The 26,516-nt window shown below is 43.1% G+C and overlaps 1 protein-coding gene across 1 annotated transcript in view; it reads left to right on the top strand.

Annotated features, from left to right (window-relative positions):
* Positions 1 to 25,043, top strand: part of GRIK4 (glutamate ionotropic receptor kainate type subunit 4) — a 1,510,174-nt gene extending 1,485,131 nt beyond the window's left edge. Inside the window, exons 19-20 of the mRNA XM_085645965.1 lie at positions 19,421 to 19,539; positions 21,107 to 25,043. Coding sequence (XP_085502091.1) covers positions 19,421 to 19,539; positions 21,107 to 21,463 — 476 coding nt within the window. The 3' untranslated portion in view covers positions 21,464 to 25,043. The remainder of the gene's footprint in view (positions 1 to 19,420; positions 19,540 to 21,106) is intronic.
* Positions 25,044 to 26,516: the final 1,473 nt, after the last annotated feature.

A 26,516-nucleotide genomic window follows, 5' to 3' on the forward strand; every position in this document is an offset into this window, starting at 1 on the left:
GTGCACAAAGCCAAAATTACGATTTGATAACTTGTTAGGTTCTAGACTAGTCGTTGGGCAGGCTTCTGACACTTGAGGAAGTGTTGCGAGGAAAACCCTTGGGGAACTGGGGTGCACCACAGGCACAATGAGAAGCTGTATGAGTGTGAGTAGAGTTGGGCAAACGATTTAACCAAAAAGCAAACATTTCTGAAATGTGTACCTTTAAAAAGTAAAATCTGGTTTGAAAAAGCATCAAAATGCTGAGCGATGGCAGAATACGAAAAAGGGTGGCATATGTACCCGAACATACAAAAACACCAATGTTCAGGCTGACTCTTCCTCGCTGGACCAAGAACACATGGGAGGTTTTGGTCAACACCATATATTTTGAGTGGATGTGGGCAGATAATCAAATTGCTCTACACACAGAGATCTAATTTGGTTAAAATGGTGGTAAACAAATTGCTGCTGATTCAGCAGTCCGATTGGCCACCCTTTCAACCAATCAGAAAAAAGGTCCTGTGCTAGGATAATTATGATTCCCTGCTGGCGGTATACCAGAATAGCTGAGGCACAAACTGCCCTCAGCTTAATTGTGGGTGGACAATCTCGCTGCAGTCTATAGATGTCTGTGGGACAACACTAGCTGTTTGCAGGTTTTTTTCAATGATATGTGGTAAGAGAAAGCCCAGCCCCTAAAAAAGACAGCTAACACCAGAACTCACATTCACTTACCACAGGCTAAAAAAATATTGCCCAGCCCTACGTGCTATGGGATGCAATAAATAGAACAGCATACTGTGTAGTGCAGGACTGCGGTTAGTTCTCTCCTGACAGTACACCCCTGTCCGATTATTGGAATCGGCTAATCAAACCCTGTATGTTATGCACTTTCCCCTCCACTTACTACTTATGTCTGAGCCTCGCCGTGTTCCCCTCGCTTCAAAAATGTATGTGTGTTCCCTACAAGGAAATAGCAGCCTTGTTTCCAGTCAGCAAGGGCAGACTATTTCCAGAGAAATCTAATTTATTGGCTAACAAGGGAGCTTCAGGGAGGAATGATAGATCATAGGAGGGAGCTTTGGCCCTGGGTGTTAACAACCTAGCAGCACAGAGATCTACAGAGAATCCAGCGACCTGACCCTGTATATCTGGAGGCCAGCTGCAGAATCACTCATTACATTTTCTTCTGAAATATTTTTGATTCAATATTACAGTGACCTGGAGGATGTCAGAGTTTTGCAGCCTCGCTGTTGGTCTCACAATCTTTCACTCCAGCCACTTTGAGTGTGCCAGATATAACCTGGTATATGTCTTGCTATTACTCCAGAGAACCAAATATTTGTTATTATGCAAAGGACATATTTAGGTAAAAGCAGTCTAGGGCTGCCCCAATATCTTCCCTCTTCTTGAATTCCACAAGTAGATGACTTGGCTTTTCAATGAACCATCCTACAATTGGCAGGGCAAAGCACACACAGCTGCTCAGCGCCAGGATACCCTCGCAGGTGATAGTGCACTGTACAAATACACACAACATATCGAGGGGTCACCTTCAAATTTCAAAGCTTGGGTCCCAGACCGGTAGGATCACAACATTCTCCGATTTCGTGGAGGTATTTCATGATCTGGAGGATGATCAGGTGAAATTTTCTGCACTCTAAGGGTAGTTTTCTTATTACCAATATTTTGTAAATATGGCATTTAGCATGCCCTATGCTCAGTACTTGGCCTAAAGCAAATGGGGTGAGACCTAGAAACTATTATGAAAGAACTTGGGTGAGCCTTGCATACAGGACATAACACTAAGATTAGAGAGATTTGCATTTTTTATACAATGTTTATATCAGAGATTGAAATAGTGGGGAAGCCCTTCCGTCATGACTATATTTATGCAGTCACTGTTTTTTACAATGAGAGTTAGAGCGTATCATATCAGTAATACTCAACATTTATTTTTATTTCCTGAAGTATATTCATGTCCATTAGTATTAAGCTGTAACAGGTCGAATACAAGAGAATCTTCAGCTGGTCCCCCATGGAAACCTTGTGAAAGCATTTTTTTTTCTGTGTGTGTGCTAATGAAATATTTTATATAAATTTGTGATTTGCACTTTGGAATGCACTTGTTTCTTTATCTTTTTTATTTGAGATACGTTTGGGTTAACAAAAAGGGAAACAAGCAATCAAACGGGCCACCATTGCACAAGCCATACGATTAGCAGTCAGCACGCATAGCACTTAAAACCATTTATAAAATAAATAAACACTGTTAAATATACATCGAGATTTCAGATTGGCCAAAACTTTGAACAGATCCTGGTATGTTATGGGATATGTGTTTCTATTTTACTATTGGCAATCGGCATTTTTGTTATAGAGTATTTATTTGTTTTTACAGTAAACACATATTTGAAATTCCAATTTTGTAAAACAGTATTTGCTTCCAAATGAATGTTTTCACTTGATAATGGTCATCGCCATGACTTATTTCTTAATCATGAAAGTCACATGTATTTCCTAATTCATATGCATTCAATTTCTTGTACGTTGAATCAAATGATCATGTTTCAAACCATGTGTTTATCTGATAATATTGCTCACATATTTGAATTACCTGCTCCTCCAGGTGTTATAATTGAGTTTTATTTTGAACAATAGGCAGCAGAGCACTGTTCATGGTCAAAGAGAAGCATAAAGTCAAAGAGTGATAGGAGAGGTGGATGGTTTGTAGACAGTTAATGCATTGTGATGTAGGGTTCTTTAATGAGGTGTACCTGTAACTCTTTTGAAAATTTGGTCTGCGTCGAGGCTGTCCTGGTGGATACAGGGATGTTGTTCCAGGCCCTCGAAGAATAGATGAATAGGCCTTTTGCCTTATTTTTTCTTTTTTACACTTCTCAGTCTGCAGTCTAATTGGTGTCCTGGCAGCTGGTGTGCCGAGAACCACCATTGATGTAAGATCGTCTGTAAGCTAATTGGGTATACTGGTCGTGATGGTTTTAAAAACGAGAGGATTTTGAAGATGGTGCATGCCGGCAAGTGGACGCAATGGAGTTCCATCAGCATGGGGTTATGCTATCATATCTCTGCAGGGCCTTGATGTGCCGCAACTTGAAGGACATACTTAAGGGGTGCCAGAGTGGAGTCTGGGAGGCCATGGAGCAAGGCGTTACCACCATTTATATGCAAGAGAGTGAGGGTTTGAAAAGCAGTTCTGAAATTGCTAGCTGGAAGATAGAATTTCACTTTCTTTAGAAGAAAGAGCTTGTACCAGATCATCTTTGTTTTTTAGCAATGTGTTCCTTGAGGGTGAGGTTGGTGTAGCGGGTGAAATCAAGTTAATTGGAATTCGGAGGAAGTTAGAGTTCAAAGCAGGCAAGGTTCATGTCATTGAGCAAGGTTTGTACTGTTTCCTGTTTGTTGTTGTTGGCAAACACAAGTAATTCTGTCTTGGTTGAATTGAGCTTCAGGTAGGCACTGGGCATGTAGGTACGGATGATGTGCAGGCATTGTGTAAGGCATTGTATGTCTAAAGCAGAGGAGACTTTCAAATAGAGTTGTGTATCATCAGCTTATCAGTGAATTGTGATGCTATTAACTGTGGGAGGAGACCCAGGAGGCCCAATGTGTTTGTTATAGATGTATGTGGGAGGTGGAGCACCGCTTCTCAGAGACAGAAGACGCGCAATCGGTGGTGGCCAAGCGCCTGGAGCGTACAGAGCGCCTGCTTAAGGTCAGAGCGGCTAAGTCAGAAGATTTAAAGTCCACCAACACCAGACCCATGGAAGCCTATGTGGAGCAGCTCTTGGTGGACCTTTTTGGAAGAGACGCATTCTCCTCCACCTTCACAATAGAACGCACTCACAGAACACTCCCACCCCGGGCGGCCCCTGGTACTCCATCGTGACTGATCGCAGACGGGCTTTTGAATTACAAGGACCGAGACGCTGCCATGCGCAGGGCTAGGGACACGAAGGAACTGCAATACAAGGGCATGTCACTCTCTTTCTTCCCAGACTTCACCCCCATTGTGTAGGAGGCACGGCGCAAATTCCAGGATATACTGCGGACCCTGAGAGGTGTAAACATTAAGTACGCTATGCTGTACCCAGTGCGCCTTTGCATTCAGCTTAACGGCAAGACCCATATTTTTGACTTGCCCACGGACGCTGCAGAGTTTTGGAAACACAGCAAATCGGGCTCCAGCACGTACCCTGGGAAATGAACTGTCCTTGCCTACCCCGCCTTTACTGAACATTGTCAGGGTTGAGTCTTCTATGCATTGCCCTCCCTGGGGACGAACCTGGCACCGTTTCCTTGAGGCACTATTGGGAGGGCCTCTGACTATGGACCATTTTCTCTTTTCTTTTCAATTATATGCTGCAAATGTTTTTTCTCTTGCTATGTCACTACTGTTTACTCTAGCGGGCCACTCTGGGTGCTGCCTCCCCCCTAGGAGATCTCCTACTGTTCTTATTTGGGGTTATAAATGGGATTCACCGGATACAGGTTGGTTGGTTATCCGATGTGGGTGGAGGGTCGGGGGGCTGGTTGTTCTTTCATGTTGGTTTGATAATGGTTGTTACATGCAGGATATTTATGGCTGGTCTTGCAGACCCCAACATGCTTTATTATGGCTGCCATGAAGCAAGAGGCTAGGAAAACAGGAGCAGTGGAACTCACATGTGTGTCATGGAATGTGTGGGGCTTATCTAACCCTCGTAAGAGTAGACTGGTGTTGGCATACCTTGCTCGTCACAAAGTACACATTGTTTTTTTTACAAGAGACCCCTTATGACAAGAGACCCCTTATGCCCAAATTCCCAATAATCGCTTTGCCTCTACCTGGGGGGCCAATCAGTTCTTCGCTAACTATAGCACCTATTCATGTGGGGTTTGCGTTATGATTCACTAGTCCATACCGTTTCAGACGCACGCAGTAACCATGGACCCTAAGGGCCAATATTTGTTGGTGAAGGGCAGCCATGACACCAACATTTATGCCCCCAACGTAGATGCATGTGGCTTTTTCTCTGGCGTATCCACACACATCTCCAACTCCTCTGTAGAATCCATAGTACTGGGGGAAGGGGGGACTTCATTCTCATGCTGCAGCCTGCGCTAGACACTACAGGAACAGGACAAGTCACCAAACTGCATTCTACTAGGGAACTACAGACCCTGTTGCAGACTCACTTACTAACGGATGCCTGGTGCCAACAACATCCTGCTACCACTGGGTTCTCCTTTCACTCTGCCCCGCAAAGCACCTGGTCATGCATAGAACACTGGTACTTGACTCCTGACCTCCTGTTTCATACACTATCGATAGATTATCTGCCTCGGACCTTGTCAGACCATTCACCAGCACTGCTCTCACTGACACTCCCTAGCAATGGCGCGACCGTATGTGCCCTGGTGCTTCCCCTCTGATGCACTCCTTGACACGTCTTTAAAAGTGAGGATGCGGAGGCTGTAGCTGAATATTTTTGCCTTAATGCCAGCTCATTGCCTCACTATGCTACGCTCTGGGAGGCCTTTAAGGTTTATATTCAGGGTGTCTGCCTGGCTAAGCAGACTGGTGTGCTGCCCACCATTCGGCGCAATCTCAACGAGACGAAAAGGCATTAAGGGACCTAGATGTGGGTGCCCTAATGAGCGACCGTCCCTCCTACTTGCACCGGAGAGCGAAACGTCTCGAGGAGTTCCAAGAACTTGCAGCCCGCGAGATGACATATTTGGGGAAATATGCACGTGCCAGGATATACAGGGAGGGAGAGCGCCCGGGGCAAACTTTGCCTAGACTGCTTAACCCCTGACACCAGACCTCTTATATCACCCAGCTGCAACTAGAGGATGGCATGTATGTCACTCATAATGAAGACATATCATCGACCTTCCTTTCGTACTACTCTCATCCATACACCACTCGTGCCCCGCCGGAAGGGACTTCTCTTTCGAAGTATCTGTCAGAGGTGGCAATGGTCTGGATTGAAGAAGGCCAGCACCAATTCTTAGCCTCCCCTGTGGGAACTGACGAGGTATCGCAAGCTATTGACAATCTCGATGGATCCCGTGCCCTGGGCACATATGGTCTCACAGGTCTTTTTTATAAGACATACAAAGACTTACTCATCCCTCATCTCCTTGAGGTTTATGAAGAGGCACTCAAAACGGGGGTGCTGCGTCCCACTATTCCAGAGGCTATTATATCCCTACTCCTCAGGCCTGGCAAACCACCCGACAGATGCGCCTCCTACAGGCCCCTGTCTCTTCTTAATCAGGACTATAAAATCCTGGCGAAGGTCCTTGTGACGCGCATCTCTCTCTTGATTATTCAAATTATTTCCTCACTTCAAACCAGTTTTGTTCTGAATCGGTCAACGTCTGTTAACCTATGCACCATATTTATGTACTGAACCAAATAAACCCAGACCTTCCAGCAGCGGCAATTCTATTAGATGCTGAAAAAGCTTTCGACTCTCTGAAGTGGTCCTTTTTACACGCAGAGGTCAATAAACTGGGCTTTCTCGTGGATTCTGTGGCCTTGTCCACATTCATTACGCAGACCCAGTGACCCAACGTTGGGTGAATGGTGAGTTCACGGGCCAATTCCCACGGTCAAGGGGCACTAAACAGGGCTGCCCCCGCTCGCCCTTGTTATTCATAATTGCTATGGACCCACTAGTGTGGCATCTCGAGGAGCGGCATCTTTAACGTGGCCTCCAATTTCACCGGGTCTGTCTTTTGGCCTCCCTTTATGCGGATGACGTCCTGTTATTTGTCCGCAAACCCAAGAGCCCCTTTGAGAGGTGGTGCGTTTTGGAGTCTTCTCTTTCCTGGTTATTAATTGGGCCAAATTTGAAATATTTCCCCTCACAGATGCCACGCTGCCCTTAACATTGGATTTCCTGCTGCGCTGTTGTGACAATCCCGTCTGATATCTCGGTATTATACTGCATCGCACAGCGTCCGAAGTCATCAGTCTCAATTATGGTCCTGCGATGGACTGCCTGTCCTCGCAAGTGGAGAGGTGGATTGCACTTCCATTATCAAGTGCCGGCAGGATTGCCATTATTAAACTGGTACTACTCCCCCGGTTTCTGTATCTTTTTCTGAATATTCCTATCTCACTCACGTCTATATTTTTTTAAACACTCTGCAGTCTGTTGATTAAGCTGGTGTGGGTGGGCAAACAGGCTTTGTGCGGGACGGGTTTGGGGTACCAGATTTTTACCTATATTATCTTGTGGCGCAGCTCCATTACACGTACTACTGGTATCATCCTGATGTGTGAAACCTGAATACTCGCAGGTTCGCCCCTGTCCTCTTGCCACGGTCCTTCCACAGGGACTCACGAGGTCGCCTACTGAAATACAAACTCCGCACACCGCATGTTGTGCCTGGGAAAGGCTCCGTAGGTACTTACTAGCCGACCGCCTTTATTCCCCTCATATACCGCTGTTAAACAACCCATGGCTGTCCCCGACCACCGAGGCTCTAACAAGACAAACACTTCAGCGCTGTGGTCTTAATACTATGGGGAACCTGTTCCGCATAGGCTTTATATCCCTCCACTGCAGAACCAAAATAATTTCTCCCTCTTTCTACAATTATTGTATCACCCGACAGTACACATCTCATCCCCTTTTATATCATTCTGCACAGGTACTTCGTCCAGCTGTTGGAGAGGGAGCTCCTGCGGGTTCTAGCCCCCCCCCTACCAGACAAAACATGGACATACTGCAGTGAACAAACTCGATACATATCCTGCAACTACAGACACAAGCTTCTCCATTTTATGTACTTACATAGGGCTTACATCGCTCCAAAGCTCACTGCCAGGATGGATGCTGCCATATCCCTTGTCTGCCCTTGATGCGCATTTGACAATGCCGACTTTATACATTTAGCATGGAACTGCCCGCCGGTTCTAGTGTTCTGGGAGGCAATCTTCCAACACCTTGCATTAATGATTGAAGTGGACCTGACCCCCTCCCTGTAGCTTGAACTATTGGGCTATGGCAAACTATTAAGTGCTGGTTTGTGGCTTTCGCTCTATTATTAGCTAAGAGACAGATATCTGTTCACTGTGGCGATTCCACTACTCTCACGATCAAAGCCTGGCTGAGAGATCTTATGTACTGCGACACTACTCTAGTGATGTATATGCCACAATTCTGCCTATCCAATCCCGACCCAAGAAAATTAGGCAGCCTCTTCGCACCTATCTGTTACTTCATCCCCAAGTGACTGTTTGACCTATGACCGCTCCTAGACGTCTTATATCTATCATATGTTTCAATGCTAATGTTTAAGCCATAATTAGTGCAATACTAACCAGCCACCCATGACAAATGTATACTTATCTGTTACATACTCCCGCACTGTTACTGTCTTATGTATTATTTGCTTGTTGCCACTGCGATCATTATATATCGTGTTTTTTTGGTCCATGAGCATTTGACTGTTCATAATGTGATGACAACTTTTGAAAAAATGCAATAGAATTTTTTCTTTTTTTTTAATAAAGAAGTATGGGTGAGAGTATGGAACCGTGGGGGACTCGACACATGTGATAGGGATCATTTGGCACATGGTAATGTCCATGTGAACAAACTGGTGTTGGTTGGAAATTTAGGAGAAGAATCAGTGAAGGACATTGCTGATGAATCCAATTAGAGACTCCAAAGTGCATTTGAGATTTGAGGGTGGCATGGTCGACTGGGGTGAAGACAGCTGAGAAGTCCAGCATTATCAAGAAGCAGAGGACATCTTGATCTGCGGTCAAGAGGATGCTGTCTGTGATGTTTTACGTAGCGATCTCTGTACTGCATTATGATCTGAGGCAGGACTGGTAGTTGTGTAGAAGATGGTTAGCCGTAATGTGATCTTAGAGATGAACATAGACTGCTTTCTCAATGACCTTCCTGATGAATGATAGATGAGTGATGGGCTGGTAGTTGGTCAGGTCTGCAGAGACTAGCGTAGATTTCATCAGGAGTGAGAGGATCTGGCTTGTCTTGCAGATTCTGAGAAGATGCCGTGAGTGAGGGAGGGATTGACAATGGTGAGTTTGGTTGAGAGAGAATATCTACAGAGATAGCTGTGAGGAAGAATAAAGGAAGAAATCATCTTTGTAAGAAGTGGCTTTGAGGGAGTTGAGTATTAAAGCAATCTTTGTGAGAGATACAACATTGATGGCTGGCTAGTGCAGCATTTTACAAGAAGGGGAAGACCAGACATAAGAGATAAAGCAGGCTTGATGCTCTTAATGTGCTGCCGGACCATTTGTATTTTTTCACTGAAGAAGAAGTTCATGGCATTGCGCTTTACTGTGGAGCGAGATATAGGTACGTCTGGCAGAGGATTGAGGCAATGTTTATTTTAGCCACTTCTTTTATGCTATTGTTATAATACTTGCATTTGCTGATGTGATAAGCATTGAATACGTATTGCACTTATAAATCAAATGGCTTATTTCAATATCAAGTAGATATGTGAAATTGTATGCGACTAATCGCATCACAAACTAGAGGAAATATTTCACACTTCATGAGGTTCTCAATATTGCAAAATCAGCATAGTATTTGAGACTAGCAACTGAAGCTGGGTTTGTGTAAAAAAGAAATCAGCAAAAAGTGATGTGTGTTAATGAAGTAGAAGAATATTAAGCAAAACTTGTTTATAGACTTTTCCAACCATATAATAAAGTTGCTGTAGAATTCAAACAGAACAGTTTACTTGCCTATTTACCCTAACCCTAATTTTAATAAACGTGGTGATGATGTTCACTGCATGATTTTTAAATTCTGACTTAGTTACACATTTTACCCCATCAAAGTATTTTTGTCATGAATATAGTTGTTTTGTATTTGTTTAAAAAAAAAAATCAACTTTCGGAGTATACATTTTACACTCATTTTCAGAGGGATCTTTGTGATATTTAAACTATGCACATTAGATGACCAGTTTATTTCAGTCATTAATGGACACATTCGTATCTTTTCTGTTCCACAGCTTTGTTGACATTTTCTACAGGCAATTTATTAAAAAAGGTTTTGCAGAGGAAATTGTTGACTGACATAATTGCACAGAAAAACAATTAATTTCACAATTTCACAAAAAAGACTTTAGGATTTTTTTTTAACTGCTGTTTTTTTTTTGGGGGGGGGGGAATAAAATTCTGCCAAACCCCACAACAACCTGTCATTGGTTGAAACCAGAATTATGTTAAACCGTGGAGTAAGCTAATTGGAACAGCTTGCTTACACAGTGAGTCAGTGAAAATGAGTAGGCACCCGGTTGAAACTACTGCGCTTACTGAAATATAATCTAATAACTTATTCCAAAAGCGGTGAGCAATCGAATAACAACATTTAGTGCTTTGATAAAAATGTGTTGCAGGATGATATAAGGGTGCGCAAAAATAAACATATGCTGCTTTAGATGTAAATACTCATGGTTTCCTACAGGAAGTAGTTAAAATTAGGAAGTGAATGTTTCAAGCTACGCTGAGAGAAGCGATAGGCTACATTCATCTGATACTTCATCATCGGCTACCATTGGGCACTCAACAGCATGTTCCACCCCATGCTCACTAGACAACAAATTTATAATAGCACCTAAATGTGCTTTTCTTAAACAGAACAGACTAGACAGACCTCCTGACAACCTGGTGTGCGTAGCATAGTACATACACCATTCACCCGGAACAATTCAGCCAACCCAACAGCCCTATCCCACAAAAAACCTATATCTTAGAACTATGCAAATGAAGGTACCTAAAAAAAATAACATGCCTACTGTGAACAGTAACGCGTCCCAGCTATTTGTCTGGCTAGCAATTTAAGTATAGAAAACAATTCACCTATGTCAGGCAATGGATAAACTGACCACTGAGCGCAAGGAAAGACTACAGAGTCCTTTAGCACGCCCAACCCTATGCATAACACAACAAAGACCTATGGCACGATCAAAGTCCTTTTACTTAAACATTATCCAAAATAAACCATTATCAAATTAGAGCTTCAACAAATCTCTACTCATCATAACTATCACAACCAAAAAGACACATACAACCGAGCAAAGGAAATCCCAGAACCATGTACAGTGGCAAGAAGACTAAAAAGAAATTGTGGTGTCCTAATAATGATAGAAGTGGCTTTGCGAATGCTCATGACATGACACGAAATATACAGGACTACAACACACGAAAGGGCAAAGAAGAAGTCTACATTAATAGATGTATTTCTAATTAACACCAACAGGAAAACAAATCGATCAAGTGTGACTTGGATAGAGAGCAAATTAATCTCACAACAAGAGGGGAACTGATTAAGGAGCAGGGGAGAAGCAATTCGTATACTGGTGTTGCTAAGGGTTAACAATTGGAAAACACTCAATTATTGGCGTGCATTTTCCAGACTAAATGTGAGAGATAGTGTGGGCAGGGTGAAAAGAGTCTCAAGGTCTTGTAGATGCACAGAAGAATTAAAAGTACTCTGAGGTGAAAAAACCTATTAAAGCCTCCAATGCTGGCAGCTGCAAAGAGACAAAAATTGGGAACATAACGGTACCTCAGCTAGTGCTGGGAACCCTAAGCAATACAAAGGAGCAGCTTTCAGCCATTTTACATTTTGCTGACGAAGGGCTCGATTTTGCAGCTTGTATTCCTTTGAGGTGACAGTAGACGTACTGGCAGCTCTACATAGATACTGGATACTGGATACTACACGAAAGTGCGGCCATCTTGACAAAGCAAAAAAGCTATCATGAAACTCTTACAGCAAACCTTGCCACCGGTCTTCTGTGACGATGATGCAGATATCACAGCATACAATTTGAACAATGCATCTTTTGTTTTTGTAGGGCATGAACATCCTTACCAAGCAAAATGGGAATCACCACAATTTGTTGGCTATAAGCAGGAAAGCAACCTCTAGTATTGGGCTGATCAGATGTTGACTCATACTGGCCCTTGAGGAAAAGGAAAGACATTGACTTGATTTCTTTTGTGAAAAGGGTCGCTTTTTATTTCAGAATCGGGCTGAGCTCACATAATCACATCCTGTAGTTCAGCCGTATTAACTTTAAATGCCCTGTCAACACTCTAACATTGAACACTAACTCCCCTTCCAACGTGTACACAACTCAACTCACCCATTGGCTCTAAGGCCCCTTCCAGCTTTACTCCCTTATAATAAATATGAGCCCAGTTCTTCCCTTTGTAGTATTCCAGGCCTACTGGCGCCAAATGATACTCCAACCTCATTGCTATGAGATTTCTGCATGCTCATGGCAACCTGCCTGCTACTGGCCCAGGGCTGCCTTTCAGTTTTCATCTTATTTCTGATCTCACTTTCCTTTTTCTACCTTTCAACTATCCCCCTGCTCTGACATATTGCTTCTTCTGAGCTGTCTCAGTGACACCAGAAAAACTCTCCGCTGTGGTGGTCGTTTTGCTAACCTGAAAACCCATCTTGCTATGTACACACTCTTAATCCAAGCATACAAACACATCATTAATCTGTACCCCAACAGACTCAAATGTCTGGTGATGCCGATACTATGGACTGATTTAGAGTTTGGTGGAGAGGGTACTCCACAGTAATGGAGACAGAGTCCCCTCGCTGCCAAACTGAAGGTCCACCTTCCTGATATACAGGTGGACAGACTTTAAGTATGTCAGTGATGGAGTCTACTCTCATCCAGAGGTGGTCCATGACTTATTGTGGCAAGCCCACCTTCAATTCCAGCCATTAAGGTATGGAAATGCTGGTATCCATGAACTCAGAAAGTCAACTTTTTCAGATGTGCAGTGCCTGTGCTGGGCCTGCACCACCATCACCCTTGCACATGGATTTCTGGGGGCATATCTCTAGATGGCTTGTGTGATGCCCAAAGAGAGTGGGGGGAACTGCTGGCAAGGCTGCGAACCAGCTACTGGCCTATTTGTCTAGCCTGAACACAGGTAAGTAGGACATTCCAGCTCGAGCCACCCGACAGCTGGCATCCATGCCGGAAAGGTGTCTTGCTCTGCTCACGGACAGCACTGTACCACAACCTCCACATGCAGATACAAATAATATAATACACCAGAGCTACAACCGCGTGGCCACTGCATCACCCTAAGTCTCTCTTCTTCCCCTTCACAAACTCCCTAGACAGAGCGGGTAGTCCTGGTGCCCCACCCACCCTGGGACTTCCTTCGGAGTGAGTGAAGCACATGTCCTAGCTACAAGACTTCCTGTTTCACAACACCATAACTCCTATCAATGATAAATCATTGTTGCTTGGCTACTAGCATTATGGGTTTAGGAATTTAATGGAGTGCAATACATTTTAGGTGAAGCCTACTAGACAGAGCATGCACTGCCTGTTGTGAGGCATATTGTAGCTTACCCATTGCTCACCATTAGTTGGTTCCTCTTGTAACTCTCATTTGTCTGATTCTTATTTGTGTCCTAGATTATCAATCTTGTATTTGTCCCTGTCATGGAGCATTGCCTCTTCACAATCTATTTCATTTGCTGGCATCACTGCTACTACTGCTTGTTTATCAAGGACCACTTTTTTCATTAGTGTGAACCACTCCACTAAAGTGTGTGGGTTTTTGAACCATTTCCCTCATGTACGCCTCTCCCCTGCACTCAATGTTGGTCTCTCATGTCCGACTGCTTCTCCGTACCCTGTTCTTCTTGACTTCACCCATTTGCTTCTCTCCATTGACACCGCTGCCCGTGTTGTTTTCCCTCAATTGCTGTGTTTATTTTGCTGCCGCCCTTCTCCAGGTTACTTCCTTGTCCCTTTACACTGATACTTTCAAGAGCCCTCTCATGTTGCTTTGGCTTTGCCCACTCGCCCTCCCATTTTTTGCTCTGCCATTTGCCATCTGCCTTCCTCCGTGTTGTTTCACCATTCTCCCCACACGCTCCCACATTGCTTCAACTCCCCCTGACTGCTTTAAAATTCTTTTGCACATTTTCTTTTCTTTTAAGTTACTGAATAAACTTGTCTCACTAACAAGAACGAAAAAAAAGCACCAGTATCTTTTTTTATAGGTGTGGCTGGCCAAATGAAGGCTTTAAAAAAAACTTTAGCCACACTCCACAGTATCACAGATGCTCTGCAGCGTTGCTAAAAATTATTGGCAATGCCAGTAGGTCATAAAGGCTAGAACTAATGGAGCTGCCAATGCTTGCTAGTCTGTGCAAATATTTAATTTTATTTTGGGTGAAAATAGCATATCCTTCTATTTTTTTATTTCACTACACCCTGCACTATGAGCCTTTAGGGCCTACCTTAGGGATGAATTATAAGTATTAAAAAAGAAAGTTTAGCCCTAACAAAAGGTGTATCTTGCCATGTCGAAATGGCAGTTTAAAACTGAACTACAGGCTGGAGTGACAGCCCTGAGACATGTTTTACAAGGCTACTGTAGTGGGTGGCAAAATGAGTGCTGCTGCCCACTAGTACCATTTAAGTTACGTGCCTCGGGTACAGGTAGTACCATTTACTAGGGACTTACAAGTAAATTAAGTGTACCAATAAGGTGTATGCCAATATTGCTATATTGTAGGGAGAGAGCATAAGCATGTTATCACTATACAGTGAAAGAATACACAGGTTCCTAATGCCAACAAAATCAGGTTCAATAACAGAATGCAAAAATCTCATGGAGACCCTGCTAAAACACTCTTTCTTTGTCATTATCACTTGGTTGCCTTTCTCTGTTGTGCTCTAGCTCAAAGTATATTAAGGAAACATAAGTACCGCTGCCCAAAAATGAGAGCTCCTGCCTACCACCTGCCACCACACACACAAATTAAACACTGACTTTGCTAATTACCGCCCCTTGCGCCGCCGGTGCATTACTTTTTGTGATGGGCCGGCGGCGCATTTTGCATCCCCATATTTATAAGGAGAGAAAAAGCCACACTGCTTGGCTTTTCCTGTCCTTGTGAATACGACCCTTTTACACTCAGCACTTTGCGTGAAAGGGGCGTTCCATGGGTTTTGCTGTGGGCGTTCCCAAGCAACATCCCTTAGAACCTGACACATTTCCAGATTTACGAGAAATCGTAAACCTAGGAATGCTTCTGAATGCTACGCCTCCCCAGGGGAGGCGTAGAGTGGCACAACGAGGAGAACTGTATTAATTTTTCATAGTTTGTTTCCTCTTTCTATGCGTGCTGCATTCTGCAGCACAAATAGAATGAGGAAATCACCTCCGGTGATTGTTTATGTGCGGGAAGGTGTCGCTTCCTGCACATTAACAATCAATAAAAAAATGACGTTTTGCAAGTTCTGCGCACGCTAATGCACGACACATAGAAGTTGAAAAACGCCATTTCAGATTGTTTATGTGCAGGGAGGGACACCTTCCTGCACATAAACAAACATCCCCGTGACGCAGACATTCTTGCACCATGCTGCAAGGGAGCCTGCATCGGCTCATGGCAGCAAATTGTGCACCAGTCCAGGGGTGAGCAAGGGGATCCGTCATATCCTTGTAGATATGAAGCATCCCTGTGCTTTGAAAGTGCCGCAGCATGGCGCAGCCAAAGGGCTTGTGGTGCCACGCGGCAGCACTTTCTTGTAAATGAGGCCCCTTGTTTTTCTACCCCTAGACTGCTGAGCCCTGCACCCTCCTGCCTTCATTAGCAACGAGTCCTAAAAAAACACAATGGCGGGCACAGTTGAAAAAGTACATGACTGTTTTAAGATTTCTGTGGTGAGAAAGCTCACTCAGCCTACTTAGGCGAGTGCTGCAGATAGCAATTATGCAGTGTTCGTTCAAAAAAGTACATTTAGCACATTATCTCATTTCACAAAATGTTCTAGAGCTGCAGGTAAAAAAAAAATCAAACATGTTTTTTCACTACCTGTACAAAAAAAATCCTTCTGGTCTGAAGCGACATTTGTTATACATACTTGGAATGTCTGATATTTATCCTGATTGGTGTACAGGGCTGCTAGGCCTGGACCCGAAAAATGCACACGAGTGAAAGAGAAAACTCGGTGTCTGGTTAGAATAGCTTAATATAGCTCTTTTTACTAAGGTAATGGAAAGACATTTGAATTGGTTTCATATTGCCTTTGTGGTAACGGTTTTTATTAAATGCGCAAACACAAATAAACATTTATCAAAATATGGGATTTGGCGTCATCCAGTCGTGTGGTCACACAAGATGGACCATTATAAATGAAGATGAGAAGCTTGCTTGCAATTAAACATCTATAGATAAATGTTAATAGAGGAGAGCGAGGCACTTACTCTCTCCTGCAGCTTTCTCCCCCAATTAGGCCCTTTATTCTTCTCCTTCATTAATTATAACCTTTACCTGAATGGCCCTACCGCTGCCCCTAAAGCCACTGACATTTCATTCCACAAGCCTGAGGAACTGCTCAGAAATCTGCTAACGTGAAATATAGGACCGGATTTAGCATTTTTTAGTTTTCTATAGGGTGAAGTGGACCCGAAGGTATCAGCGCGCTTTACATGAGCACCAGTTTAGTTACAGATGGACACATTCATTTTTGTTAGGCACGGGGAGATTAAGTGATTTGCCCAGAATCACAGGATGTTGGGCGTTCCTGACGATACTCGAACCCAGTTCCCCAGCATTTGATGTCAACCACTCTAGCCGTTAGGCCACATCCTCTATGTAGACAGGACTCCGTACATCAGTGTGGTGAAGGACATCACTTTTTCCAACTTGACAGATTACTGTCTATCAAATTTAGATCCCAGCGACTAGCTCTGCACATAGAAAGGTACCGTCATCACAGTGGTTCTTTTTCAGTGTTTTAAAAATAATTTGGTGGATGACTGTTGTCAGTTTTGATGGCCATTCACCAAAGGTTTAACATTGTTTTGGCTTTCCACTGCATTGACGCTGTGCTGGAACTTTCCTTTGTTTAGTTCCGATACATGCATCTATACGACTGTACTCGCCTCTTTATTAACTACTGATGATGACTGCGTACACTACTGCATATGATGTTACCTTTGTGACAAAATTATAAATAAAAAAAAAAAAAAAAAAAAAACATTGTTTTGGCTTTCAGAGACAGCTCCCAAAGTGAGAGTCCGTTTAAAAAAACAAAAAAATAATGGCCTCCTATACCCTGAGAGTTTTTTCACAGAGTGTGTGTGGGGTGGGTAATAATTTTTTTCTGCTCCTCACCTCCAGGTTTTTGCTAACGGTGACAGACAGGAGAAAAAGACATTACACTACAAAGGGCGTATTGTGTACATCCCTTCTTCCGATGACCATTACTCGGTTGTGTTTGCGACTGAGCACACTGTCCACCAAATTCTAAGTCTGTCCCTCAGACAGCAGGACTGTTAAAAAACACATTTCCAAATAGAAAAAAAAGAGAGCCCAGGGATGACCATTGACCCCGGTAGTCTTGCCTGGTTAAATTGCCATTGCTGTGCAGCCTAGGTTGACGCAAAGGATTAAAGTACAGACTGTGTCTGAATGAACAATGCAATAGATATCATTGTGATCTACAGAAAAGACGATGGGCATTGATCTCTAAATATGATGCTGAATATTATCTGTACCTTGTCAAGAAACGATTAACATGTAACACATGCATATCATAAAAAAATTAATAAAAACATTACATCAAGCTCCGATAAAAAGGGGCCACAATCCGTTGTTCGTTAAATCTATGTAAGAAAGATGAGATCTAATGCATGGAATTCAATATGGTCAACTATTTTGGAGCAATCCTCAACTACAGATTGTGAGCTCACCAACATTGCTTTCACTGTCATGATATTATCATTCCTAATGCAAAAACAAGAATCCACCAATCTCAGGGGATGAACCATTTGGATTTTCAGCTTTTAAGAACGTGATTTAGGTTGGTGCTAATAATTTGGTGCGAAATATGGATCCAAATCCTGTGCCTCACACCATTTATTGACAGTGTGTAGGATAGTGGAAGCAGAAAAAAGATGGTCCTTTTCACTGGTTGTGTACCAGCGGCGAGGATGATCCGCCTACGAGTGGTGGCTAGAAAGCATAAGTGGTAAGCATCGTAGTTGGTACAACACGTGCGGAGGTGAGCTAGTAGTAGCTGAGCAAATATTACAAGTAGTAATTGAGGATAGAAGGTAGAGGTGATGGTGAATTATAAGTGATTTAGATTTTAACCTGCAACATACTTTTCAGTTGCCTCTCATTTCAAGCAGCCAAATCATTCCTCAACGCCACCGTAAGGAGCCTTCTGAAATCTGTCAGCAAGCTCTTGCCCAACCTCCTAAAACCTCTTCTTTACCCTGATGGGCAAAGTCAAAGCTTTTCCACTAGGATCCTATCAGTCTTTCCTGTGACAACCCAAAGTCCCAACCCCATCATCAGCCTTGATGGCTGCCAGACAGGTATTGTGCCGTCTATCAGACCCTCACTCTGGTGTTGGAGTGAGTCAATGCACTTCGGTGTGCTGATTTCCCACTGTCAGGAGACCAATCGGTACATCCATCTACCACCACCCAATGCCCCCTCAAGCAATGCATGCTGCAGCCTGGCTCAGAGCCTTCCATACACTGAAACCTCTGTACTTGTATATCCTCCCAGGAGTTAATAACCTCCTTACTTCCAGCATACAGAACCCCTACTCAAAGCCCACTTCCTCCAAGTAAACACCCGGATAAGAAAAACTTAACCCGCCTCTGATCTCAATTCTGCCTATGAAATCTGTACCTTTTAAATAAAGTAAACTGTAAGTAGCCCTCACATAATATCTATGAATCATGGCTTTAATTTCCCTGTAAATGCACTCCAGAAAAATATTTTTCTGTAGCATCTAAATTTCTATGTAGCTCATTTTGGTTAGAAACTATTTTTGCTCTCATACATTATTCATAAAAAATTAATTACATTAATTGACAATTGAGAGGAGAGCGAATAGTACGCAGGGGCTACTAACAAAATGTGGAGTGGATACAAAAGGGCGGCGAGGGTAGAGGATATTGCAGCTAGTGAAGAGCCAATGTTTGTAGAAGTAGTAAGGGGTCAGAAGGGTGGCAAGGATGGTGCACAGGGTGAATCAACATTGATTGCAGACGGGATAGAGCAAGTGAGTGAATATGACGGCTATGTTAGAATTGACAAATTAGTAGTAAATAGAGACTGGATCGTGGTGAGTAGTTCTGGGGGATAATCCTCTTTAAAGACAAGTTTGTTGAGCACCATCTTGTATTTGGATGACGATGAGTGGCTGTCACAGGTGTTTGTCTACTTGTACTAGGTTTAAAGCGAAGGTGGTCAGTTATACTTCGGTGGAGAGTTACTTTTACCTGTATAGTGTGTATATTATGTAAGACCATGAAGTAATTGCTACTTCAATCTAATTCAATCTTTTCCAACGTGTGACCTTTCTCCAGAGTAACGCGATGTGTCCCTCCTTTCCCTAGGTCTCGGAATGGAGAACATTGGAGGGATCTTTGTGGTCCTGATCTGTGGTCTGATAGTGGCCATTTTTATGGCTATGCTGGAGTTCCTGTGGACAGTCCGACATTCTGGGGAGACTGAGGTAAATAGTTTGTCCCCACGCCAGCGTGGTATGTCGCATTGCTGTTTAAAATCTACTTCTGTAAGATTCTCCTAGTGACTTTGGTAATGTTGCTTTGGAGGTGGGAGGGATGGTTAGCGCCTAGAATCTAACTGATGTGCTAGAAGTGCACATGGCTATACCGAATAGAGCATGTAACAACGCATGCCGTCACATCGCGTTCTATTACAATGAGGTCGTTACAACAACCGCGTTGTTAGAACGCGATACCTTTACATCGCAAGTCATTAGAGCGACTTGCTGTAAGGGGCGCGCTGGACTTAGGAATAGTATAATTTACTATTCCAACTCCAGCCTGCACAACTGTAGCCCCATGTGAAATGGCCTGCGTCACCCTTATGCCTGCCATGAGGCAAGCATAAGGTTTTGGCGCATTGGCTTCCTAGAAGTGGTGCAGCGAAATCTCATAGATTTCACTGCGCCACTCCTACGACCCTTTCTTGCGGAGGTACTCCCACCCTGCAATACATTATACCTGATGCAGGTATAATGTAGCGCAGGGGTTTACGGAGTGGCGCATCTGCCTAGATTTGTCACTTCATAAATATTGGACAACATGGCACATTATTTCAAAAAGTGACACAAGTCATCAGTGTGATGCAAGGCCTCATAAATAAAGCCCTCAATGACCAGTCACAAGGAAATCGTTTTAGCCACAATAATAGTAAACTATTCTAGGTGGAATGCATTTATGCATTTATGAAATTAAATAGGTTCTCCTCTTATGTATTACTGGCAGGCTCTAAACTTTTTAGATGAAATCTTTGGGAGGCATACCACCGGTGGTCACTGGATTTTTTAAATACAAATTGAAAAAGGCAGATCTTTGACGACGGAAAGTTGCATTTGCATTATTTGCTTTTTGAAACTTTTCAAAACTTTTGCTGGAATATCATTAGATACAGACTTTAACTCTTCAATATAAAGAAAGGAGAAAAGCAGAATACAGAGTGAGTTATTCCTGTCATCATGAATTATCACAAAAGAGTTGAAAAAAGACTGGTAAGGGTTACCAGACTTATGCTCTCCTAGGTACTCAGAGCAAACATGCCATGCTACTAGTGCAGAATGGTGCGGTATTAACTCTCACTTCCATGTCATTTTTTGTGGTGTCTCTCAAGGCGTTTTGCTGGTAGACAATGGTTGCAAAATTACGAGGGGAAGTGACGTGTCAACTATTTATCCCCCAAATTAAATGAGAGATCTAAATGGAGTGGGAAGTGCTACCAACACTATTCTGCCATTGCAGAATTATTTCCAGGCTAAGACTTATGTATTACGTTTCAAGTCTAATGGCCAGGTTCCCTTTTCATGTTGAACTCAACTTTGTTCATAGGGGGTGAGGAAATCTCCTCGGAAAATCTTCCATCACATGTCCAATTTCTTAAACTTGAAGGCATTATAAATGTTGTTGTACACATCTGGCTGCAATCCTATAGATACAGTAGCTTTTCTGTATACTTTTTATTCTCTGACATATCCTGATCTGAGTACCTACCTCCTAACTGTATCATCTTCTGTCCCGCAGGTGTCAGTGTGTCAGGAGATGGCGACTGAGTTGCAAAGCATTATCCTCTGCAAAGACACTTTCCAGCCTCGTCGCCGACGAGTGGGTGTGGTGAGGACGCGGCCCGTTATGCAGGAGGAGCGCCGTGCACGCACCACCACCACTCTCAGCAATGGCAAACTGTGTGGGGGGAGTGGGCCTGACCCGCTGGCCCAGAGACTTGCGCAAGAGGCTGCTCTTGTGGCACGGGGCTGCACTCATATCCGGGTCTGTCCGGAGTGCCGCCGATTCCAAGGACTGCGGTCTAGGCCCTCGCCGGCACAGAGTGAGGATAGCTTGGACTGGGAGAAGAATACAGACTGCAGCGGCCCCGAGTAGAATCAATGACTCTGCTATGAAGAGCGAGGGAACAACTCCACTTTTTTATGACACACTCTTAAATAAATTTCCAGCATTGTTTTTAAAACCTTAAGCTGTTATCACGCTTCCAAAACGCAGAGGAGTAGCCCAGCTGAAAGATCGCCTCTTGCCCCTGGGCCAGGCGGTTTGCCATGTTGGCTGCAAGGGCATCTGGCCAGTGTGCATCACGAAAAAAAGGGTATCTTTAAATCGCCAGCAGGGCTGCTTTTCAGCAAAGAGTGCCAATGCAGAGACACTTCGTGCCAAATGTACCCACAACGTGGATTCAGCAATTGTGCCAATAGTCTGCAACGGGATAGGCAACCTTCCAACCTGACACTAAAGTAGTCCGAGAGAGCTGTGACGTGGAAAGACATCAGAGTGCTCTGTCACCTGGGAGGACCAATCAAGAAGGTTTGGAAAGTAGTTCCACTTGAGACAGTCAGAAGTAGCGGCTGGTCCAGGATTGGTGTGAGGGGGGAAAAATAATCTATGGAAATCTGTAAATCGGGGCATTTGAGTTGAAGAGTGATCTGGATTCTGTAGCACATGTATCTTCAGAGGCTGAGCCAATCTTGCCCCAGGGGATCCCATTTCCACCTTCACCAGAAATAAAATGCCAAAAACAAATGATAAAATAAAGATAAATCATATCGTGAAGGGATACGAAATGCCAACCATCACACACAGCGAACTCAGAGGGGCCTTGACACACCCGGTGTTTAAGGGTTATGTGTCTTCTATTTTTTTAAATCTTTGTTTTTCTCTGGGTTATGTTTTGACCATGTTTGGTCATGTCTTGGACATGTTGGAGAAGGTGATGTATTTGTTATGTCTGGGAAAGGTGTTTGCTTCCCTCCTTCGTGCCCGTCCCCGGCCCTTGCCCTGTAGTAGTCTATCTCCAGGGCCAGGCCATAGCCCACTGGTTGGACAGAGAAAAGGAACAGACTTGTAGAATGGTCATGAGAACCAATGTAGAAAATGATTTGAAATAACACACTGCATACTAGCATACTTATCAATTCCCTATTCTATTTTGCATAACATTTTGCACTATGGCTAAAAAAATGAAGATATATATTTTGCAGCATTTTAGCTGCTTGCATGATAATGAAAAGAGGAGAGAGGCTTTGCTCTAAGGCTTTTAGTAGAAATTTTTACATCAGAACACAAAACGTAGAAAATTGAGATAGTACACTAAGTTTGCTGGTTGGAAACAACACTCCCTCAAATGTTTTTACACCTGTAAGACATACCTATGCCTAAAGCAAAAGAAATGTGTTTAATTCCCAGCTGCAGAAGTAGTTCAATTTCATCTTAGTTCCTTTTTGCCTAGTGCAAAATCTTAATGTGAAGATTCTTTGCTCAATTCTCTTAACACAACTAGTAAATCAGAACATGAACAATGTATTTAGCTCTCTTTTTCCTCAATGCAAAACTTTATGTAATATTGCCAACCATTTGCAAGGATGGATCATTTCTTGTTTCTTTTTAGAGTTTTTTTAACAGGTCTGGCCAACTGAAAAATCCATGTCACCAAGAGTATTCAATGGGCTAAAGAATATCTCATTTTTAGACTGAAAATATCCCCGCTGCGGATCTTTCTAGTGTTCTAATGATGGGAGGTTTGCAATTGGTAGCATCCCTAAACATCGACAAAAACCAAAGAAGATGTAACAAGGACAAAAATACCCATAATTTGTTTTATCGCTAGTTCATTTTAAGTGTTTTATTTTTTTTGTTTTATTTCAAGCCCTGGTAACAGATTTGAGTAAGTGTGTAAGTCAGTGTTGTTTGAGTGTGTGAGTTTGTTTCTATACGTAGTGGCACTTCAGCATAAAGCTGCATCAAGAAACTAGATAAGATACATTATTGAAAGGCAGCTGATCAAAAAAAACAGTGGAATATTCCTTGTATGCTCCCAGTCAGGCCTAATGGTAAGCCCCAGATGACCATGTCACATACTGGTCCATCACCCATCTACGCTTCATCAGCAAGCTTGCAGAAAAAAGTCTATACTCAATTGCCAGAAAACTCCAGCGCCAATCATCTCCTAGACAATTCAAAATTATGCTTCAGATAATGCTGCAGCACTGAAACATCCACAATACAAGAGGTAGACTATTCCCTCTCAACCATAGACCAGGGGGATCCTCGCTTCCTAATGCTTTTACATTTCTCAGCTGCCTTCACATCAGTCGACCATCATACCCTCATTCAGACCCTACAATCCTCAGTGGGATTCATCAGTACTATGCTGTGCTGGTTCTCTGTCTACTTAACTGACACCCCTTGTCAACATGAGGACCTCAAGATCACAGAAGGGCCTTATCACATTTGGAGTACCCAAGGGCTACACCCCGCAACCCCCAAACCTTGAACACTATATGGACCCTCAGAACATCAGTTAGAATATTAACCCCTATAATATCAGGCTAAAAAATACTATAGCGGAAACGTCAACAAAAATAATGTGAAGTAATGGTTATATAGGTAAGAATAGATTTGCTGTTCTTATTTCCACATCTACATGTCTTGATGACACATATATTGCCAATGTACATACTTGTGTAGTTAAGTATAGCAATTCTATGCTTATACATAGCTGAAGTAAAATAGTTAGGACAGAGTATTCTAGTTGTATACAATCAAACATGGACAGTGACAATTACACCAGAAATCAGCAATTTGCTCATGAGACACACCTCCATGCATGGAAATCTTCTCAACTCTTGACATTCAGTTTCTCAATCACTGCCTCCATCTATTCAGATACTTGGATGCTCAGTGTCAACCTGAAAATCAACCCCACCAAGACTAAATCCATACTGCTTGCTAACAACAATCTACCAGTCCAAACCTGGTTCAGTTACATAATACTGGGTGGTTTCAACCTCCAACAATCAATTCATACAAGTCACTCAAATTCACCATAGACACTATCCCCTAGCTAAAAAGACAAGGGGGCATATTATCAAGAAACTGCATTAAAAATTATCGCCGCTTTAGCGACAGAAAACTGCCGCTAAAGCGGCGATAATGGGCTTGATATTATGCCCTTGAGAATTCCCATAGAAGCGCATGTTCTGGTGTCAACATGGGCTTCTATGGGAATTCTCCGTGCTTGATAATATGCCCCAAAGACGGTGTGGTAGCAGCTCTCTCTGTCAAAAAACTGAGAAACTGTGCCACCATGTATGCAATTTCAGAACTGCTGTTCAAACAGTTGAAATCTTGCAATTGGATAAAGACAAGCGGGTAGCATTCTCAGGCAATTTACAGACAAGACACTGGATGCCCTAAAATAATTTTACACACTCTAGCACTTCTCACAACCCTACCCTCGTGAAATTGCTGCCCACATCTTTTTATAAACCACATCATCTACTCATCAAACGACAGAATACTTGGGGCCATATAAGCAACGGCCAGCGATAATTATCGCTGGCCGTGCTTAGCGATAATTTTCTTATCGCTGGCTATCTCTGCATTTTATTGCGCTGGTAGCGCGTTATCATCAATGCGCTGCTCCAGGGCGATAAAAATTCCAGAGATAGCGATGTTATCGCCATTTTGCAGGGAACATCGCTGGTTTTCCAGCGATGTTCCCTGCAAAAGGGCGATAACCTTGCTGATACGACCCTGTGGTCGTATCAGCATAATCCACCCCCAATGTTAGGGGTGGCTTAGTCATGATTTTAGCAGACGTTAGTTTTTGGAGAAAACAGCAGTTTTCTCCAAAAACTAACGTCTGCTAAAATGCAAGGGCATCCTTGCTGATAGCGCAAAGATGCGTTATTGCTCTCCTTACATGTAGTGTATGTCAGGAATGCCCACTTTGCATCTCATTAGAGATACAAAGGTAGGTGTAGTGTAAAAGGGTGCTAACATGCGAATACGCATGTTAGCACCCTCTTGCTGATAGGGCGTTGGTTTTATCTCTGCTTTTCTGGCTTATAAAGCCAGAAAAGCGGAGATAAAGCCCTTGATGATATGCCCCTTAGCTCTTCAGAAGCACTACTCTGCAGAAAAGCCCCTCTCCCTTTGCTGATTAGTTAATTATCTGCATCCCCTCCATTTTATAAATTATTCTGTATCATAGTCTTGTCTTCTGGGACAGTGTTGAGCTCTATTTCCCTTGCCCTGCTTTACACTAAACCCAACCCACATACATGCATACATACATATTTAACACTTTAACATTGCACTACATGCTAATAAAAGATGCTATTGTTGCTAATGCAGTTCTGCTCATCCTTTGAACCTGAGAGGGATGTATGACTGGGGTTGGACTAGGGGAGAAGGAACAAGGACCTTTAGCCAATACACTGATTTCTGCAGTAGATGATTTCCCTCCTTCTTGCCAACCTAGGGCTCTGTTACTGGCTATATTTTGCTTCCTGAATATAAAGCATGCTGCATCTCCACTCCAAAAAATCAGCCCACACGATCTACTCAAACAGCAAAATATGTGTCTAACATCAAGAGCTTCTAGTTGTGTAGTGTTTTCAGACTGGATTAGTCATAGCAGTTAAGCATATGGCAAAGTTGGGTTCAGGGCTTGCAAGGCGTGAACCAGCCAGAATACAGCCTCCTTTTCCACTAGCGTCTGTGCTGTTAGGGATTCATCAAATATTTTCCTGTGTATTTGGGATCTCCCACCGACATGTCATAATCTGTCTCAGCAGTGTGTGGCTTATGAAGGCATTGGTCTGTTGAGAACTCTCTAGATTTCTGTATGGCTTACAACAACGATGAACATAAATTGACAGTGACATCACTGACAGACATGTACTTTGGAAATGTGATCCGTATTGAGTTGCGTACTGCCCATTCTTTGCATGAGAATAGAAGAGCTTCCCAAATTTTTAAGCTATTAGTGAAGTCAGGGCAGGTCAAATCAAATTGGCCAAAATTGTCACATTTTGGTCAACCATACATTTCCTGAATACAAATGGAGAGCTCACTCCTAGTTTAGGCCAACTAGTCTGAATCCAGGTAGGGGACACAGTGGCCGAATGTGATATTTACA

This window comes from Triturus cristatus, chromosome 3_1 (genome assembly GCF_964204655.1).
Source record: "Triturus cristatus chromosome 3_1, aTriCri1.1, whole genome shotgun sequence".
Classification (NCBI taxonomy): domain Eukaryota; kingdom Metazoa; phylum Chordata; class Amphibia; order Caudata; family Salamandridae; genus Triturus; species Triturus cristatus.